We start from the raw sequence: 21303 nt of genomic DNA, 5'->3' as shown, positions 1-21303 counted from the left end.
CTGTGGAAAGTGTGGGGACAGGAATGGTGTGGGGCCTATCCTACCGTGCTAGCTCTCCCCAAGAGCCACATGCCCAGTGTACAGCAACATTGATTTACCCTGCCCCTGTGGCTACTCACTGTTTTTGGGGTCTTGTGGCTTATGTGTGCTTGCCTGGGATCAGTCAGTTAGTGACAGATGTGTGAGTACTGGATGTATTTTAAAGCCATTTGAGGAGTCAACTAATTAATATTAAGAATCTTAAACTCAAATCAAATGTTATTTCTCTTTGTTTACCAAGATTCACTTATTTCTCCTTTCCAGGAGTACAGTCTAGTGTTTAAACAGGAGAAACTCTTAATATCTTAAATTACAATGGCATTTCAATATTCCATTAAAATCACTTCAAGAAAAAAATACATCTAAACCCTTGGCAGTGGTTTTGCAAACTGCATCTCAGAAGTTTTGGTGATGTCATCACTTCATAGAAACAGCACTGGGCTGGGTGGTTGCTTCATCTTTATGCTGTGTTGTCACCTTCTTTATTTAGTTGCCTTGTTGCTATTTTGCTTACCTGTAGAAATGAGATGAACAGGCTAAGTTGAGAAGAGTGTACTGAGATGAAAGTGCTGTTCTATTGGTCTCTCAATTCAGAGTTTTATATTGTTCTCTTTCTCTAGTCTCACTGAGGGTGGAAGACTGGGCTCACATATTAACTGCTGTTAATTTTTGATTACCTCATCACCTTCATGGGAAGGTCTTGATTGCATATTCATGAGCTGAAGATGCTGTCTGGTAATACATATGTAGCAGAGTTGTAAATGACTTTGTGTGTGGTGGGAATTTTTCAGGACATATTTAAAGTTAGATTTTTAACTCTTTTTTATTCAGTTCATTTTGAGATCCCTTTAGTTCTACTGGGTTTAATACGAGCTGAAATTCTTTTTTAAATGAGTTTAGACTTGCCTATTTCCCGTGCAAAGGTTTTTGAGCTTTCAAAATGATCTTTTTAAATCAAATTATTGTTTAAGAGAGTCTTTAAACTTAAATGGTCATCAAAGAAGATATTGTATCCCCACCCCACTAATCGTTGTAGAAGTTCTTTTTATAGTAAGAAGTTGCTTAAGCATTGGCAGGTAGCTAATTAATTACCAATTAATATCAATATTTGTATAAGGAAGTGGCTTATTACATTAATAAGCAGCATCACGTCTATAAAAATAACAACATAAATTCAGCAAACATGCAGAAAAGTTTGTAATAACCTAAAGTTGCTTTTATTATAATTAGTAACCATTTTTGCATCAATGTTGAGGTCTACCCCTACAGAAAGGCAATGAGCCTAATTCTTCACTGCCTTTGCCTTACACCTTGTGTAGCCACCTGCATCCAATTCAAGTACTATTATAGCTGGTTTATACATACATACATTATAGTGTCTTCGAACGTGGATGAGTATGTTAATTTTTCATAATGCTTTAACCCAATTGTAACAGGAAATGTTTGTACCTTTGGTAGGACCCACTGCAGGCAAACATTTTAACTCTGTGCCATCCAGAGAAGTGAAGGCCCTTTCCAGTCCATCTGTGAGGACATTTATTGCAATACCTCCCCCACCCCCTGCCTACGTAAAGCATGTCAAGGGTTAAATACGTCTGCCACTGAACACTATTCAGGTTTCAGAGTAGCAATCGTTTAACACCATATGCAAACTTGCGAAGCAAAGAAAGCGGGGATAGCAGGACCGATTGCTGTCCCAATGTGGCAGATATGAGAGCGATCCTTCTTGGTGCCGTCTATGGCAGGCACTGCTACTGGAGTGACAGGGCCAGATTTCAGAGTAGCAGCCCTGTTAGTCTGTATTCGCAAAAAGAAAAAGGAGGACTTGTGGCACCTTAGAGACTAACAAATTTATTAGAGCATAAGCTTTCGTGAGCTACAGCTCGCTTCATCGGATGCATCCGATGAAGAGGGCCAGATTTGAAGCTCTCCGGCTCTTTCCCGCCTTGCCACGCTTTTACACGATCAGAACTTTTTCTCTTCCCAGACACTTCTGTGGGCTGGAGGCGGGGTGGAAGCCGGGGAGCGCGCGGGGCTGAGGACGCCACCTCGCAGCCGAGGCGCCGCAGGGGGAGCCCCCCGAACCGGCCCAGTCCTGCCCGGTTTACCCGGCGGCGGGGGGAGGCGAGAGGCTGAGCGGCAGCCCCAGGTGTCCCCGGGAGTGGGGCTCGCCGGCGGGGAGGAAGAGCCACGGTGTGAAACGCGTGGGCGGGGCGGGCATCTGGATTTTGAAAGCACCCGCCCGCCGCTGCCGCCCCCATGCGGGGGGAAGCGCAGCGAGGGCGCCTTATCCCGCCTCCCCCCGGGGGGGGGGGCAGGGCGGCGGGGACGAGCCGAGACCACGCTCGGGCGCCTCCCGCCCGCCCGCCCGCCCGGCCTGTGTGCGCCGCAGCTGCAGGAAACCCAACCTCGCCCCGCCTCCTCCCGCCCCGCGTGCGGCTCCGCGCCCGCCTCGCCCGCCCATTGTCTGCGCGGCGGCTCCAGGCGGCGGGAGAGGCGGCGCGGGCAGCAGGGCAGGGCGAGCCGCCGGGGCGGCCGCTTGTGGTGCGGGGCAGGAAGGCGGCGGCGGCGGCGGCGGCTGGGGCGCGATGCTGGGCAGCCCGGCAGCCGCTGAGAGGCTGAACCAGGATCTGGCCCGGCGGGGCGGCCGCCCCCGCCGCTGCGGCTGCTGAAGGGGGAGCGGCCGCGCCGGCTCCGGAGACGCGGACTTCGCGCCCCTCCCCCCCCCCGACCCCATGGAGACGCTCAGCGCCGTGAAGGCCAAAGTGGGAGCGAAAAGCGCCGGCGGCTGCGAGGCGGCGGGGACGGGCGAGCCCCAGCCCGCTCCTTCCTCCAGCCCCGCGGGCTCCGGCTCCCCGGCGCCGCCCGAGCCCCACGCCGGCAAGCTGGAGGATCTGGAGACCCTGGCGACTGTGGGTGAGTGGGGGGGGGGGGGCTGGGACGCAGCCCCTGCGCCCTCGGGGCGAACAAAGGAGCCGCGTCCCTCTGCCCAGGTACCCGCCCGCTAGCCCGGGCTGCGGGCGCTGGGCTCCGGCCGTGCCGCTTGGCGCGCCCCGGGCACCAGCTGTTGGCTCCGCAGCCGCCAGTGGCACCGCTTTGCCCTTTCCCCAAAGCCAGAGCTCCGGCCCGCTCCTTTCCTGTGCCCTCCCCTCCGCCCAGTCCCATCTCCCTGGCTGGTCCCCGGGGGGCATCTTCCGTGCCCGGCTCCTCTCCCGTGGCTTTCTGAAGACTTCAGTGCCTGCCGGGTATTTCCTGAGCGCTGGAGGTGCCGCGTCTGACACAGCAGAGTTGAGCTCTGTAAATGTCAGTGTAATGGCTGGCAGGTGCCACCCACTGAAAAACCTACTGACGCTGTGGGAAGTTGCGATATTTTATGTGCCTATAACCAGTATGTTGCTCGGTGTCTATCTTAAGCATAGAGTTAAGCCTTGTCTTTTTTTTTTTTTTTAACTAGACAAGACCACAAGCCGTTCATCTCAGAACAGTATATTGCTTTGAACTTCAGCCACCTTTGAAAGCAGTTTTCACTAGAACCATTTTTTTTTTTTGAATTAAAGTTATAGTTAGCATGAATTGGTGCATTACTGTGGATGTTTTTTTCAGTTTGTCCTAACCTGAAGAGTGCAGCATTCCTACTCCACTACACCCTCTCCAGCTTAGCTCAGTACGCATCACGGTTGTGTGGATACAAACTATGTTCAGACTGGACAGGGTTTTGGGCATGGTTTAAAAACAGAAGTGAGATGAGCTGGATATTGCTGGCTGCATAATCATGTGTGAGTCACAACTGAACTAGTCAATAACATGATTTTGGGCTTGTGTGTGGGGATGGGACAATCCGGTGTTCAATGGCACACTGCACATTCTTTTTGTAATACTGTTTTATATGGCTTAGCCTTAGCCCATTATCCAAAATCATCCAATGAAGTGAGTTGTAGCTCACGAAAGCTTATGCTCTAATAAATTTGTTAGTCTGAGGTGCCACAAGTACTCCTTTTCTTTATATGAATACAGACTAACACAGCTGCGACTCTGAAACATGTTAAAATACAAATTAATAGTTTCAAATGCAGTTTGTGGGCCACTGAGGAAGGCAGGTTAACTGACACCCAGTTAAATATATTTCACAACCTAAACCCACACTGCCCTCTTTGGTAACTAGTGCAAAAAAGCTTTGGGCTGAAGGGAATTGTGGAAGAAGGTAAAGTAGCATCTTTTGATTTCTAGCACACCTTATCTAGATCTCCATTTTTATGAGAACCTCCATTCCAGTGTGTGTTAAATAGTAGCATTTATTTCAACATTTGACACTCCATATACATCTACAGTAACTTGAATGGTATTTGCCTCTAGTCTAATATCAGTACTCCCAGAGTGTGTGCATGTGTAAATCTGTATGTTCTTGTACTAGGTTCAGATGGTTGTGTATGCAGCCATACCAAACCTTTATTTATACTTGCCAACAGAATGCCAAAAAGTCTGATTTGTTGGATGGACTTACTCTCTAGCAAATGCTGCGAACCCCTATTCTGGATAGAAATAAATGGTGTTCAGCCAAAGCTCACTTGAGGTTTAAAACTATTTTTAATCAACATTGTGGTTTAAACATGGTTCTTTAAAAATGGTGGTAGAATGGCTTAAGACTTTTATAGTTGATATGAGCCGTGCTAGCCAATCTTAAAATGTATTGCTTTCTTTAATATTTAAAAGTTGAATTGTGAACAAGTCTTATTAATAGAGATATATTTGCATAAAAAAACCTGCTGCACTCTCTTGGAAGTGATTAATCTCATTTGTGACATCACAACTAGTTGCTGTGGAAACACTTGTCATCACAGAGGATTATGCCCCCAGGTGGAGCACAAACTGCAGGAAAAGGCTAACTCTTAAGATATAATTGTCATGCAAATATCCCTAGAAATAACAAGGAAAACAAAAAATGGCACAGGAATTATTTCTAAACATATCTTTTCAGAGACTTTTATAAGGTGATTCTGAACACTTAAGAAAATGGAAAGTTGGGATTCTGTAAAGAATGCTGATGGAATGGAGGTCTGAAGGGAGGGGGTTGCCTTCAAAAATTTCTATTTACCTTCTGATAGCAGAAGACACAGTGCTCAGGAAGGGGGTGGGGAGGGGAGAAGAGTGTAGGAGCAGCAGCCTACTGTTTAGCAATGCACTGACAATGCACTTCTATCTTTTTCCTGTTGCCCTCCTTTTGCTGTTGCTTGGATATTCATAGCCAGTTTGCTAACTCTTATCTGTGGCCAAATCTATGCTATAAATTTACATCAGTGTAATATGTTGCTCAGAGGTGTGAAAAATCCACACTCCTGAGTGACAGTTATACTGACTTAACCCCCGATGTAGACTGTACTGTGTTGACGGGAGGACTTCTGCGGTCAGCGTAGCTACACTGCCTCTTGTGGAGGTGGATTAACTACACTAATGGAAGAAACTCTGCTGTTGGCATAGTAACTTCTTCACTGAAGTGCTACAGCAGAAACTACAAAACTTGAGAGGAAGGAGAGAAGAGTGTACAAATCTGTTGGTGTAAAGACCCCTAGGGCCTTGTTTAAAAATGGAAGTTGAGGTGATTTAAATTGGTTTTAAAACTGATTTTGTTAAACTATTGCAGAAGATCATGGGTGTTTAGTTTAAACCTGTTCCTTACATTGTTAAAGCAATATAATCCCGGTTCATATTGTTTTGTGTATCCATACAGTCTTTTACACTGCTTTAACTAGATAGTTTTAAGTCCTACCTCTGCTCCCTCCCCCCCCCCCATCATCAACATGAAATTAACAATACTAGGGTTAATTTCACCACTGCAATTTAGAACCTCGGTAAAATTGTGTCAAGAATTGTCAGTTTTAGACTGCTGATATTATTGAAAGCAATGCCTGGTATCAGAGGCGAACATGGGAGTCATTTGTGTGGGAGGAGAGCCAGGAAGTTGCAGGTCAGGAAGTTCTGACTTTGTTGGGGTATGTGTATGGGAAAGGAAGAAAGGGGAAGAGATAAGAGCATCTGGGGTTCTTTGGACTGTCTTACTACAATAATGGGGGCCATTTCAGTGGCTATTTGAGCACCTCACATTCTTTAATGTGTTTGTCTCCCATGAGGTAAAGTAGTTATCCCCATTTATGGATGGGGAAACTAAACAGTGACATAGAAAGTATGTGACATAGCAAGGACCTGAACCCCAGTTTTCCAAGTCCTAGACTCGTGCGCTAATTGCTGGATCATCCTTCCTCATCCTTTTTTAACACTAATGAATCATTGTTTGATATAAACGCTGAAGCTCCTAAGGAGAATGTAGAGAAATCAATCTGGGAGGAATTGCAGCATCTTCTCCTTTTCCCAACAGCTGAAGTTGCTTGGGGATTGTTCCTTGAACCTCTGCAGTGGTGCTGTCTAGCTTTTTTTGTGTTGTCATTTCTATAGTATATCCAGATTTTTCCAAGCCTTAACAAAGGGATGAAAAAGTCAGATAAAGAGGTAGAATAAGACAATAGAATGAAGGGAAAGGAGTGATTGCTTCATTCCTGGAGGGATGGGGGAAGGAAATTCTTTCTTTCCAAAGAGTATAACATATGGCCAAGGAAATAGGATACAGAGGGGAAAAAAAGAGAACGTAAGGAGAGGTGGGGAAGAGGAGGGATGAAATGAAAGAAGGAAATATCTATTGAAAGAACAAACCAAAACAAAAAACTTGACACTGTGCAATGAATTTCAGAGCCTTTAATAAAGGGACACTGCTTAACTTTAAAACTTGTAAACCATTTTTGTAAAACCTTAAGAGCAATGGAAACTTTCCCACAATATTTAACAGTTACAATGAACAGAGTTGCTTTTAAACAAACATCCCTATGAATTGTTCTAAACTAAAATTTTGTGGTATGATGAAACTGCATGTTATAAATAACCCCAGACTCTTATTTAATTGTGTAAGCATGGAAACATGGGGGAAAAATCAAAATAAAACTGCAAACAAAACAAAATCCCTGGCAAAATCTATTGTTTTACTACTGTAGGCATTCTTCTGCTTCTATACTAGAAATTCTAGTAATTTCTTCTATAGGTATAGTCTGTTCAGTAACAGCTATTGTTCTGATTTAGTATCTAAGTATACAATTTTTTTGGTTAATACTAGTGGAAGCTTTTTTCCACAACCAAAACTTGTAACAGCCATTTAAAAAAAAAAAAGAAATAAAACTTTTGAAGTCTCTCTTGAATAGTTAATGAAAACAATAATATGATATTGGCTGGCTGCTCAACAATCCAAACATAACATCACTTTGTATAATGCATTTTTAGAGTGATTTTTGTTTTGAAATGTTCTACCCAATCTCAAGGAGAGTTGATGGTTTCTTCCATGCTTTTACTTTGCAAACACATTTTAGCTCTGTAGGTTTCAGAAGGAAAAAAAATTGTATAATGTTGTTTTAGAGACTTGAATTCATTGTTGCATTCTCACATCTTCAAGACAAAGCATCTGTATTTCAGTTGAGTGACTTAGGGCATGTCTGCACTAACAACGTTAAAGGGCTGCTATGGCAAAATTTCTGTTTTCCCCTCTGATAGCAGAAGACACAGTGCTCAGGAAGGGGCTGGAGTGTTTTTTTTTTTTTTTTTTTTTTAAAAAAAAAAACAAAAAAAACCCACCTCCATGAAGGGAGTAGCTACCAGTGCTGGTACGCTGTCTACACTGGCACTTTACGGCGCTGAAACTTGCGGCGCTCAGGGGTGTGTTTTTTCACACCCCTAAAAAAGGAAAGTTGCAGCGCTGTAAAGCGTTAGTGTAGACAAGCCCTTAGTTTTTTTTTCTTGTTTTGTCCTTTGTTCCTCTTCTTTCTTCCTTCTCCCTCTTCTCTCCTCCTTCTCACACAAGTTCACACCTGTCCTTGAATAATCAACTATGACCCAGAGGCAGTTTGAGTGAAAATGACCAGGTGTGTCAGTTTCTCTGTTGCTCCTTCAATACTTTACCGTGGGATTGTTCCACAGGTAATTGAAGAAGCAGCATTGGTAGATTATGGAGAGAGAGAGAGAAATCAAACCCTACATGGCCAGAAGAAGGGCTTCTTCCATGAGGGTCCTTGTTCTTAATGGATTGGTAAGTGAATAATAAAAGGGAGAAATGAACAACCCTTCCCTTCTCAAAAGGAAGAAAATAGGACACAAAAGGAAAGATTCTTCCTCCAAACTAGGAGTATACGATGACTAAAACATGCACAGACTGGGTGTTCAGGATACAGACAGAGTAACAGAAATGTTTGTGGGAAAGAAAGATTTGTAAAATCTGAGAAACTGGTGAAGAAAAATGTGTATTGATTCAGTACAGTCTTGCCCCCTAATATTAAATTTCCTTTGACTACTAATCTTATTAAAGTAGTTAATTGGTATGTGGCAAGCTCAGACCCCCTCCCTGTTCCTGCTATGGACTTGACTGTATTTGAAAATGGGTGTGGGTAGGGAAGTTCCCTGGATATAAAACAAAATGAAATGAATCCCCATAACAGTTACTCTTCAATATTTATGCTAGAGAGCATCATTGCAAGGCTAATCCAATCTCCATGTCCTGGAATGGATGAAAATGTAGGTGGAATATTGGGGAAGACTTCCTCGCAGTGAGATCTAGCAAATAGTCATGCAAGGAAAAGCACTGAAGAATAAACTAGGGAAGAGGGCTGGCAAGTAATTAAAAAATTAATTTTGATTAATCATTCGATTCATCACACTGTTAAAGAATAGAATATCATTTATTTAAGTATTTTTGGGTGTTTTCTACATTTTAAAAATATTGATTTCCATTACAACCCAGAATAAGAAGTGTACAGTGCTCACTTTATTTTTGATTAAATGTATTTGCATGGTAAAAAAAACAAAATAAATAGTATTTTCAATTCACCTAACGCAAGTACTGTAGTGCAATCTGTTTATTATGGAAGTTGAACTTACAAATATAGAATTATGTGCAAAAAAACCTGCATTCAAAAATAAAACCATCTAAAATTTTAGAGCCTGCAAGTCCACTCAGTCCTACTTCTTGTTAAGCCAATCACTCAGGCAAACAAGTTTGTTTACATTTGCAGGTGATGCTGCTGCATGCTGCTTATTTACAATGTCACCTGAAAGTGAGAACAGGCATTTTGGTGGCACTGTTGTAGCTGGTGTTGCAAGATATTTACATGCCAGATGCTCTAATGATTCATATGTCCCTTCATGCTTCAAAAAACATTCCAGGGGATGTGCATCTGTGCTGATGGCGGGTTCTGCTTGATAACAGTCCAAAGCAGTGTGGACTGATGCATGTTCATTTTCATCCTCTGAGTCAGATGCCACCAGCAGAAGGCTGATTTTCTTTTTTGGTGGTTTGGGTTCTGTAGTTTCCGCATCAGAGTATTGCTCTTTTAAGACTTCTGAAAGGATGCTCCACATCTTGTCCCTCTCAGATTTTGGAAGGCACTTCAGATTCTTAAATCTTGGATCAAGTGCTGTAGCTATCTTTAGAAATCTCAGTGGTACCTTTTTGCATTTTGTCAAATCTGCAGTGAAAGTGTTCTTAAAATGAACAACATGTGCTGGGTCATCATCCGTGACTGCCATAACATAAAATATATGGCAGAATGCTGGTAAGACAGAGCAGGGGACATACAATTCTCCCCCAGGGAATTCAGTCACAAATTTAATATTTTTTTTTTAACAAGCATCATCAGCATGGAAGCGTGTCTTCTGGAATAGTGGCCGAAGCATGAAGGGGCATATGAATCTTTCGCACATCTGGCACATAAATATCTTGCGATGCTGGCTACAACAGTGCCATTCAAATGTCTGTTCTCACTTTTTGGTGATACTGTAAATAAGAGGGCAGCATTATCTCCTGCAAATATAAACAAACTTGTTTGTCTGAGCAACTGGTTGAACAAGAAGTAGCACTGAGTGGACTTGTAGGATCTGAAGTTTTACATTGTTTTGTTTTTAGTGTGGTTATGTAACAAAAAATGTACATTTGTAAGTTGCACTTTCATGACAGATTGCGCCACAGTACCTGTATGAGGGGAATTGAAAAATACTATTTCTTTATCATTTTTACAGTGCAAATATTTATAATAGAAAAACGTACCCTTTGATTTCAATTACTACACAGAATACAATATATATGAAAAGATAGAAAAACATCCACAAATATTTAATATATTTCAATTGGTATTCTGTTAAGAGTGTGATTAAAACTGATTAATCGCTATTAATTTTGTAGTTAATTGCATGAATTAACTGTGATTAATCAAGAGCCCTACTAGGGAATAATCCTGCATTGTCAGGGAAATAGGGGTTTTGTGCTGGGAGAGCAGCTGAGCCTGATTAGGGGGTGGGGCTTTGTGCTGAGAGAGCAGCTGAGTCCTGCCTAGGGGGTGGGGCTTCTGACGAGGGGCCCTATAATGGTAGCCAGCCAGTCGTGCAGCGGCACAGAAGCTAGCAAACAGAGCTCTAAACGGGAGTTTGAGTGGGAGTTTGCAAGGGGGGTTTGGATTGTGGTGCTTGTTTGGGGTTTGCTTTTGCTGGGGGAGGGTGGTCTTCTTGGTGTGGCTTGTGTTTCCCAGATTAACAGGATTTAGGTGGGAAGGAGATGACAGATACAGAGGCAGCTGTGGGAGTGACTCCTGTAGTGAAAGACACATTGAGGATGACTGGATGTGGAAGCTGTGGTATGTACATGATCCTGGAGGGGGGAACCGGTAAGAGTTTTTTCTGTATGAAATGCCGTCTGATAGAGCTGATGGAGGAAAAGATCCGAGGTTTAGAGATGCAGGTGGAAAGTCTGGTTGAGTTTAGGAAGGGGTTTGAGCAGATGATGGAGCAAAGATATGAGGTATCTAAAGGGAAAAGCTCAGACTCACAGATGGAAGCAGGGCTGGGGAATTTTGAGGAGAGACTAGATGAGGAAAGTGGTCAGTGGAAACATGTGACTCAAAGAACCAGGCAGAGAAAAAGACGGGCTAGTGAAGAAGAAATAGAGCTTAGGAACAGGTTTGCAGAGTTGGAAAATGAAGAAGGGGCTCAGCAGGTACTTGTTGAAGGTGGAAGGGTAAGGAAGAAGAGAAGAGAGGCTAGTCCTATAGGAAAAGGGGAAGAGGCAATGGAGACTACACCAAATATGAGCCCCAGGAGGATACAGGATGGGTTGAAGAGGATTGTAAGGGAAAATAGGAATGGAAAGAACTTGCAGCCAGAGGGAACAGGGGAGAGACTGGAGAATAGCACTGTCACCAGGAAGAGGCAGGTCTATGTGATCGGGGACTCTTTATTGAGAAGAATAGACAGGCCTGTAACTAGAGCTGATCCTGAGAATAGAAGGGTGTGCTGTCTTCCGGGTGCTAAGATACGGGATGTAGACCTGAGGTTGAAAAGGATCCTAAAGGGAGCGGGAAAGAATCCCCTAATTATCCTTCATGTGGGAACAAATGATACGGCTAGATTCTCGCTGGAAAGTATTAAGGGAGACTATGCTAGGCTGGGGAAGACGCTTAAGGAAATTGAGGCTCAGGTAATCTTTAGCGGGATCCTTCCTGTTCCTAGAGAAGGGCAACAAAGGTCTGACAAGATTATGACTGTCAACAGATGGCTTAGGCAGTGATGCTATAAGGAGGGCTTTGGGATGTATGGCCACTGGGAGGCATTCACGGACAGAGGTCAGTTCTCTCGGGATGGACTTCATCTGAGTAGGGAAGGAAATAGACTTCTAGGATCGAGGCTGGCACAACTGATAAAGAGAGCTTTAAACTAGGAATTGGGGGGGAGATGGATGGGAGATGTCCAGAAAATTTCCATGCCAGATTTTAGCATTGAGAGGGAAGAAGATGAAGTAAGAATGGATACAGCCGTGGGTAGGAGAATATATATAAGGAGTGAGGGCGGTGTGGATACTAGTCTAATAGGTTATACTGGATGTAGAATGACTGTGCCTAATAAGGTACAAAATGTGAGCGAGGCCAAACAGCAAAAATTAAGATGTTTATACACCAATGCGAGGAGTCTAGGTAACAAAATGGAGGAACTAGAGCTACTGTTGCAGGAAGTGAAACCAGATATTATAGGGATAACAGAAACATGGTGGAATAGTAGTCATGACTGGACTACAGGTATTGAAGGGTATGTGCTCTTTAGGAAAGACAGAAACAAAGGTAAAGGGGGTGGAGTAGCATTGTATATCAATGATGAGGTAGAATGTAAAGAAATAAGAAGCGATGCAATGGATAAGACAGAGTCTGTCTGGGCAAAAATTACATTGGGGAAGAAAACTAGTAAAGCCCTCTCCTACGATAGTGCTTGGGGTGTGCTATAGACCTCCGGGATCTAATTTGGATATGGATAAAGCCCTTTTTAATGTCTTTAATAAAGTAAATACTAATGGAAACTGCATGATCATGGGAGACTTTAACTTCCCAGATATAGACTGGAGGACCAGTGCTAGTAATAATAATAGGGCTCAGATTTTCCTAGATGCGATATGCGAAATGCGATGATTCCTTCATCAAGTAGTTGCTGAACCGACTAGAGGGGATGCCATTTTAGATTTAATTTTGGTGAGTAGCGAGGACCTCATAGAAGAAATGGTTGTAGGGGACAATCTTGGCTCAAGTGATCATGAGCTAATTCAGTTCAAACTAAATGGAAGGATTAACAAAAATAAATCTGCAACTAGGGTTTTTGATTTCAAAAGGGCTGACTTTCAAAAATTAAGGAAACTAGTTAGGGAAGTGGATTGGACTGAAGAACTTATGGATCTAAAGGTAGAGGAGGCCTGGGATTACTTTAAATCAAAACTGCAGAAGCTATCGGAAGCCTGTATCCCAAGAAAGGGGAAAAAATTCATAGGAAGGAGTTGTAGACCAAGCTGGATGAGCAAGCATCTTAGAGAGGTGATTAAGAAGAAGCAGAAAGCATACAGGGAGTGGAAGATGGGAGGGATAAGCAAGGAAAGCTACCTAATTGAGGTCAGAACATGTAGGGATCAAGTGAGACAGGCTAAAAGTCGAGTAGAGTTGGACCTTGCAAAGGGAATTAAAACCAATAGTAAAAGGTTCTATAGCCATATAAATAAGAAAACTAAAAAGGAAGAAGTGGGGCCGCTTAACACTGAGGATGGAGTGGAGGTTAAAGATAATCTAGGCATGGCCCAATATCTAAACAAATACTTTGCCTCAGTCTTTAATAAGGCTAAAGAGGATCTTGGGGATAATGGTAGCATGACAAATGGGAAGGAGGATATAGAGGTAGATATTACCATATCAGAGGTAGAAGCGAAACTGAAACAGCTTAATGGGACTAAATCAGGGGGTCCAGATAATCTTCATCCAAGAATGTTAAAGGAATTGGCACCTGAAATAGCAAGCCCATTAGCAAGAATTTTTAATGAATCTGTAAACTCAGGAATAGTACCAAATGATTGGAGAATTGCTAATATAGTTCCTATTTTTAAGAAAGGAAAAAAAAGTGATCCAGGTAATTACAGGCCAGTTAGTTTGACATCTGTAGTATGCAAGGTCCTGGAAAAAATTTTGAAGGAGAAATTAGTTAAGGACATTGAAGTCAATGGTAAATGGGACAAAATACAACATGGTTTTACAAAAGGGAGATCGTGCCAAACCAACCTAATCTCCTTTTTTGAATAAGAAACAGATTTTTTAGATAAAGGAAATGCAGTGGATCTAATTTACCTAGATTTCAGTAAGGCATTTGATACTGTGCCACATGGGGAATTATTAGTTAAATTGGAGAAGATGGGGATCAATATGAACATCAGAAGGTGGATAAGGAATTGGTTAAAGGGGAGACTGCAACGGGTCCTACTGAAAGGCGAACTGTCAGGCTGGAGGGAGGTTACCAGTGGAGTTCCTCAGGGATCGGTTTTGGGACCAGTCTTATTTAATCTTTTTATTACTGACCTTGGCACAAAAAGTGGGAGTGTGCTAATAAAGTTTGCAGATGATACAAAGCTGGGAGGTATTGCCAATTCGGAGAAGGATCGGGATATTATACAGGAGGATCTGGATGACCTTGTAAACTGGAGTAATAGTAATAGGATGAAATTGAATAGTGAGAAGTGTAAGGTTATGCATTTAGGGATTAATAACAAGAATTTTAGCTATAAGTTGGGGACGCATCAATTATAATAATGGAAGAGGAGAAGGACCTTGGAGTATTGGTTGATCATAGGATGACTATGAGCTGCCAATGTGATATGGCTGTGAAAAAAGCTAATGCGGTTTTGGGATGCATCAGGAGAGGCATTTCCAGTAGGGATAAGGAGGTTTTAGTACCGTTATACAAGGCACTGGTGAGACCTCACCTAGAATACGGTGTGCAGTTCTGGTCTCCCATGTTTAAAAAGGATGAATTCAAACTGGAGCAGGTACAGAGAAGGGCTACTAGGATGATCCGAGGAATGGAAAACTTGTCTTATGAAAGGAGACTTAAGGAGCTTGGCTTGTTTAGCCTAACTAAAAGAAGGTTGAGGGGAGATATGATTGCTCTCTATAAATATATCAGAGGGATAAATACAGGAGAGGGAGAGGAATTATTTCAGCTCAGCACCAATGTGGACACAAGAACAAATGGGTATAAACTGGCCACCAGGAAGTTTAGACTTGAAATCAGACGAAGGTTTTTAACCATCAGAGGAGTGAAGTTTTGGAATAGCCTTCCAAGGGAAGCAGTGGGGGCAAAAGATCTATCTGGCTTTAAGATTCTACTCGATAAGTTTATGGAGGAGATGGTATGATGGGATAATGGGATTTTGGTAAGTAATTGATCTTTAAATATTCAGGGTAAATAGGACTAATGCCCTGAGATGGGATATTAGATGGATGGGATCTGAGTTACTATAGAAAATTCTTTCCTGGGTATCTGGCTGTTGAATCTTGCCCATATGCTCAGGGTTTAGCTGATTGCCATATTTGGGGTCGGGAAGGAATTTTCCTCCAGGGCAGATTGGAGAGGCCCTGGAGGTTTTTCGCCTTCCTCTGTAGCATGGGGCATGGTTGACTTGAGGGAGGCTTCTCTGCTCCTTGAAATCTTTGAACCATGATTTAAGGACTTCAATAGCTCAGACATGGGTGAGGTTTTTCATAGGAGTGGATGGGTGAGATTCTGTGGCCTGCGCTGTGCAGGAGGTCGGACTAGATGATCAGAATGGTCCCTTCTGACCTTAGTATCTATGAATCTATAAATGGGTATAGTTTAATGTCTTTTTAATCTCTGATTTCTGCAGTTAGGCCTGTCTATGGTTGTGAGCAAAGCTACCCAAAGGTATCAGTTGTGGTGTGAATGCTTGAATAATCTCAGATCCAGCTCATACTAGTGCTGCAGACAGATGAATTGTATAAAAGCTAGGAAACTCCTTCCCTTTACAAATAAAACATAAGCATAACAGGGAGATGTATCATTACAGGATTTCTCCACCATAGAACGGTAAGTCACAATTGGGAAGTTTATGCTTAACCTGAGGAGATAGACATGGTGTTCAGTTGGAACAGAGAACTTTGTAAATAATTGAGCACCAAGGAAGTTGTTGACTCAAACCTATTGATTACTAGCAAGTATGGGGAGACAGAGAGCCCCATCTAACCTACCCTTCTACTTCCCCAGAGCTCTGAGTCTTCCCTTCAGAGCAATAAGATATGAGAACACAAGCGAATTGTCTTTCAAGGCTGGTTGTGAAATACAACATGTCTGGAGTGGAAGGGGGATGGACAGTACAATTTATGCATGTGTTTCATTAGCTGTTGTAGTGGTAAGCCAGGAAAAGCAACCAAGAATTGTCTTTCATGAAATGAAAGACAGGAAATTTGTGTTCCTACTGTAAGGGGTTGTCTACACTAGAAAGTAGCACAGCATTCACTGTACAGATATAACTAAAGCTATTCAACCCCCTATTGTGGATGCAGTTATACTGGGGTATAGTTATACAGGGGAATACTTATACTAGTATAACTGTGTTCACATTATGGCTTTTATTGGTGTATTTTTTTTTAAATCCTATCTCTAATCAAAATAGTTGTATGGCTAAAAGAACAAAAAGCCCCCTATGATTTATAAACTTGACCTAAGGTGGTATTTCTTTTCCAAAAACAAGATCTGTAAGTAAAATTTTACCTAGTAAGGTGTATTATTTCACATAAGCTTTTCAAATGAGAAGGAAGCGTGAGAGTTCCTTTTTTAGTTACAAGATTGAAATAAATTTCAGTTTTCCTGAGGGGAAAAGTAGTATCTTTCAAGTGAATTGAAAGATTGATGCCCTTACTTTAATGCTCAAAGTTCATTTTAACCAGCTAGGGCTTGTGTCTGGGCTCCCATTCTATAGGAGTTGCTTACTTTTTTTTCCCCAATCAAGCTAATTGTCTCAACTGATCCTTCTTGCATACCAGGAGCACATCAGAAATCATTGTGCCAGTTCCGGCAGAGCCTCTTTTGTAGCTTTGAGGACATTGAAATCTCCTTTAAAGTGCTGAGAGAACTGATCGAAGGATTAGGGGTGCATCTGAGGTGTATTCCTTGTGTGGCTAAATCTGGAGGTTCATATTATGAACAAAACTGTTTATTTGATAGCTAAGTGCAATGGGATAGTTACTACTTTCTCATAATCTTTTAAGGAGGAGCAATGAAAGGAGAGAAATAATGGCCTCGGACTTAAGGAATGGAAATGAGAATGAGTTTTCTGGGGGCTTGTCTGTACTTCTGCTTAAGTCTATGTAATTTACATTGCTCAGGGATGTGAAAAAATACCACCCTGAATGACTTAAGTTGCATCGATTTTAAAGTAGTGTCTACACCATGCTATGTCAGCAGGAGACGCTCTCACTGACTTAGCTTCTGCCTCTTGTTGAGGTGGCGTAATTACGTCAATGGTAGAGCGCTCTCCCATTATCATAGCATGTCTTCACCATGTGTGCTGAAGCATGGTAGTGAAGACAAGTCCTGTGTTACCTTTGGCAAGTCACTTAAGACCAGATTTTTAAAAGGTATTTAGGCACCTAAATCCCATTCATTTCACTTACCAAATCCTCTGATATGGCCTGACTTTTCAAAGCACCAAGCACCTGAAGCTCCCGTTGACTTCATATGGAGCTTTGGGTGTACAGTACCTCTGCAAATCAGGACCATAATCTTTTTCTTATAATAAATGAGAGTAAGAACACTGATGCAATCTCTGGGGACCTCAGATTAAACTAGTTTTTAAAATGTATAGAGGTCAGATGGAAGGCATTACATTTTATAAATGCAAAGTGTGTGCATGGAGCACACAAAGGGGAAAGGTTGGGTGGACCCTGTAGACTGAAATATAGGAGGGAGCAAAGGTCACATGAGACACTGGGGAGCAGAAAGGACATAAATAGACTAGAGGATGAAACAGTGATACGGTAGAGCAGGGAAGTGGATATGATTATGAAGTGGATGTGATTATGAAAGTTGGTAGGGGAAGGAAGGCGATGCCGTCTTTCAGAGAAAGATGACAACGGGGAATAAGAGTGGGAGTGTTATGGAGATGGCTGGAAGGCGAAATGTGGATTCGTAACTGGAAGAAAGGAATAAACAGGAAAATATGCGCACACCTCCTAGGACAGTGAATTTTATTAAACATTTGCCCCTTTATTTTTATTGCATTTACCTGGAAACTTCCTGCATCTTTGGTTTTTCTGTTTTTTTTTTTAAAGTAGGTAAAGTGATGAGTTTGTGTCCTTATTTTATATCAAGGTTGTTGACTAATCTTCTTTCTGTAGATAAATAATGGTGGGGAGGGAGGAAAGAGTAGATAGTAAATAACCTGGCACTTAACTAGATTCTCTAGGCAAACCTCTGACTGATAGAGAGCCAATTCCTTATGGCTTATAAGGAAATATGGCAATTTATATATTGAAGTAGGATCCATGCATAGCTGTCGCTATCCTGAGCAGCTGGACTCCTGGATCAACAGCAATCTCTACTGATAGGTTTCAGAGTAGCAGCCGTGTTAGTCTGTATTCACAAAAAGAAAAGGAGGACTCGTGGCACCTTAGAGACTAACAAATTTATTTGAGCATAAGCTTTTGTGAGCTACAGCTCACTTCATCGGATGCATTTGGTGGAAAATACAGAGGGGAGATTTATATACACACACAGAGAACATGAAACAATGGGTTTTATCATACACACTGTAAGGAGAGTGATCACTTAAGATGAGCTATCACCAGCAGCAGGGGGGTGATAGCTCATCTTAAGTGATCACTCTCCTTACAGTGTGTATGATAAAACCCATTGTTTCATGTTCTCTGTGTGTGTATATAAATCTCCCCTCTGTATTTTCCACCAAATGCATCCGATGAAGTGAGCTGTAGCTCACAAAAGCTTATGCTCAAATAAATTTTAGTCTCTAAGGTGCCACAAGTACTCCTTTTCTTTTTGCGAATCTCTACTGATAGTGATTCTTCCCTCCCTCCCGCCCCTGCCTCTCCCGGTGGTGAGGTGTGGAGAGGAGATAAAATAATTGTGAAGACTTTTTCCAAAATCTTGAGGTCAGTCTGTGCTTGGTATAATTACAACTGGGTAAAATGTGTGGTGAAAATATTCATATATTTCAATATATATTCAAAATATTCCACTCTAAAATGCTATGGTCAATTCTGAAAGAGAAGATTGTGGCATTTTTGTTGTGTGTGAAAGGTGGAGGCAGTTGTGTTTGTATGAAATGAATGCATTTTTGTTCTACCTTTATATAACTCAAGAGATTAAAAATTCGTGTACTGCATCTGACATTCTATAAATAGATTATCGTTTCAGAAAAATTCTTTGAACATGAAGAAAAAAAACCTTACTTTTCCACTCTAGAAAGCTCTCTGAAAGAGCAACAATAATAATTTCACAATTGTAAGAAACAATTCAGGATCGGTATAGCTCATAATTATAAAATTGTGGCCCTCGGACTATGTAAAATCTGGATTTTGTGGTTAAAGTTTTCAGGTGAGGAGAAGTCGTGGTTACTTCTCCCTAAATCAGGGGTCTCAGAGTCCTGGCCCACGGGCCATCTGCAGCCCGAGAAAACCCCAATGTGGCTCTTGGGGCTCCAGCAGTTTTGGGGCCAGGTCTCTCCCTTTAAATTGCCCCCTCCCCCCCACACATCCCCTGGGAGATTTAAAACAGCCCGGGGCCCCGCTCACCACCGGCAGTGCAGCGGAGCTGAGTGGCTTTCTGTGCACTCGTTCCATGTGGCTGCTGGCCCCTCCCTGCGACCCTGTGGTGGGAAGGGGCTGTGTTTCCATGCGCTGCCCCCCACCCTGAGCACCCCTGCAGCCAATGGGAAGCTGTGGGGGCGGTACCTGGGGGCAGCAGTGCACTGAGGTCCCCTGGCCTGTCCCGCCTTGGAGCCCCAGGTAGGCACCGCACCCCCTCGACCCTCTCCCAGAGCCTGCACCCCCTTCCCATATGCCCCCTCCCGCCCCCAAACTCCCTCCCAGAGCTTTCACCCCTCCTCCATCCCAGAACCTGCAACCCCACCTCCTCCCCAGCCCAGAACCTTACGCAAGAGCCTTTGGTGAGGGATCTTGTCAAAGGCTTTTTGGAAATCTAAGTACACTATGTCCACTGGATCCCCCTTGTCCACATGTTTCCTGGACCCCAGACTCCCTCCCAGAGCCCAACCTCTCATCCCTTCTGCACCCAAACTCCCTCCCAGAGCCTGCACCCCAATCCTCTACCCCAGTCCTCCTCCTCCACCCAAACTCCCTCCCAGAGCCTTAGGCAGGAGGGGGGGATGGAGTTTTGGGGGGCGGGTTCTGGGTGGCATGAGTGACATTATTGGCTCGCTGGGAGGATTTGAGGACTGGCACTGGCCCTAAGGTAAATTGAGTTTGAGACCCCTGCCCTAAATGCTTGGAAAGTCTGCTTCGCTGCAGTGCTAAAGAAACTTGGCAGCAGAGGAAATGGGGTTTGAGACAAATGTTGCTGAGTCTCTCCTGCTCTGTTTTCCCATTGCACAACAGAGCCAGTAATGCAGGATGCTGCAAAACAATTTAAAAATTTTCCAATTGTATGTCCTGCATGAAAGAGTTTATATGACTGACAGTTTGGCTGTTGCCCTTATACTGAAGATTGGTGGAACCTGATTCTTATTTTTCATAACTCCAACAAATAATATTAATCTTTATTTTTAAGCTTTTTTTATTTAAATTTGTACAGTTCTATGAAATTAATGAAGGGGGCCAGGCAATTATTTAATGACAGTAGATGCTGAAATTTAATCAATTTTATTAGATAACATATAACATGTCTCATGCAAACACACACAGAAAAACATACACGATCTAAAACTATACCAACATCCATATAATACATTAAAAATGTCAGTCAGAACTTAACTCTCTTCTAAGCCATAATTCTAAAAGGGCAAAAATTACCATCAATTTAATTACTACCAGACATTGAGAAAATAACCCTAAAAAACCCACTCTTTTGAGCTGATAAAGATTCTTTTTATACAAAAGAGAAAAAATCAACCATGCTCTCAAACTGGAAAATTGAATAATCCAAAAGATAATGAGGTACATCTTCCAGTGCTCCAGATTCACATGGGCAAAAAGGAAGATCTGAAGGAACTTTTCCATATCTAACTTGAGGACTGCAGTTTACTGTGATTCGGAATCTTAATTGAGTATATGCCTTACATAAATGAGGAATTGATAACTCATTCATATACAGTTCAAAAACATGAGTTGTCTTCAAAGTAGAGACCCAAAAGATAAACTTGGAATCATGGATCATAGCCACATCATCTTGCTGGGTAATATCTGTGGCTCTCCATTTGAGTAATTGATTGAGCTGATCAAACAATACCGAAAATAAGTCAATAATACGTTAGGTTTTTCTAACTATAATCGATTGGAAGGTCCTATACCATGGAAATAAGGAGTGCTCAGATTGTTCCTCCATCTCCTGAAGGCAAAGCTAGGGCAATCTATAATCTGGAGGAGTACAGATTTTAGACCAAAATTTTAAAAAAGCAATTCAAGGTCATCTATTTATGGTGGGGGACCCACAAAAAACCCACCAGAACCCACCTTGGTATGTAAAAATGAGGCAAGCATAGAATTTGGGAGAATTGGCTCCTCAAAATTATTTTGAGTTATCTCTGTGGCTGAAATTTGGTCTCTAAACTAACTTTGACCCCCTAAAGCATCTGTGATATTATTGTAGCATAAAAAATTTAGTGTTGCAGAAGCTGTGTTC

General features: G+C 42.5%; 1 protein-coding gene and 1 long non-coding RNA gene across 2 annotated transcripts in view; one reads left to right on the top strand and one right to left on the bottom strand.

Annotated features, from left to right (window-relative positions):
• Nucleotides 1-253: 253 nt before the first annotated feature.
• LOC122456879 lies at nucleotides 254-1806 on the bottom strand. The gene is made up of 2 exons (XR_006276038.1): nucleotides 1489-1806; nucleotides 254-553 (listed from the first exon to the last, which is right to left on the bottom strand). It is a non-coding gene; the product is annotated as an uncharacterized LOC122456879 (long non-coding RNA).
• A 591-nt stretch (nucleotides 1807-2397) lies between these two features.
• Nucleotides 2398-21303, top strand: part of PRKX (protein kinase X-linked) — a 136028-nt gene continuing 117122 nt past the window's right edge. Inside the window, exon 1 of the mRNA XM_038387232.2 lies at nucleotides 2398-2955. Within this exon, the coding sequence (XP_038243160.1) occupies nucleotides 2775-2955 (181 nt within the window). The 5' untranslated portion in view covers nucleotides 2398-2774. The remainder of the gene's footprint in view (nucleotides 2956-21303) is intronic.

The sequence above is a fragment of the Dermochelys coriacea genome, chromosome 1 (genome assembly GCF_009764565.3).
Source record: "Dermochelys coriacea isolate rDerCor1 chromosome 1, rDerCor1.pri.v4, whole genome shotgun sequence".
Classification (NCBI taxonomy): domain Eukaryota; kingdom Metazoa; phylum Chordata; order Testudines; family Dermochelyidae; genus Dermochelys; species Dermochelys coriacea.
Note: the sequence above shows the minus strand (reverse complement) of the source record. Positions and strands in the feature narration are given on the sequence as shown.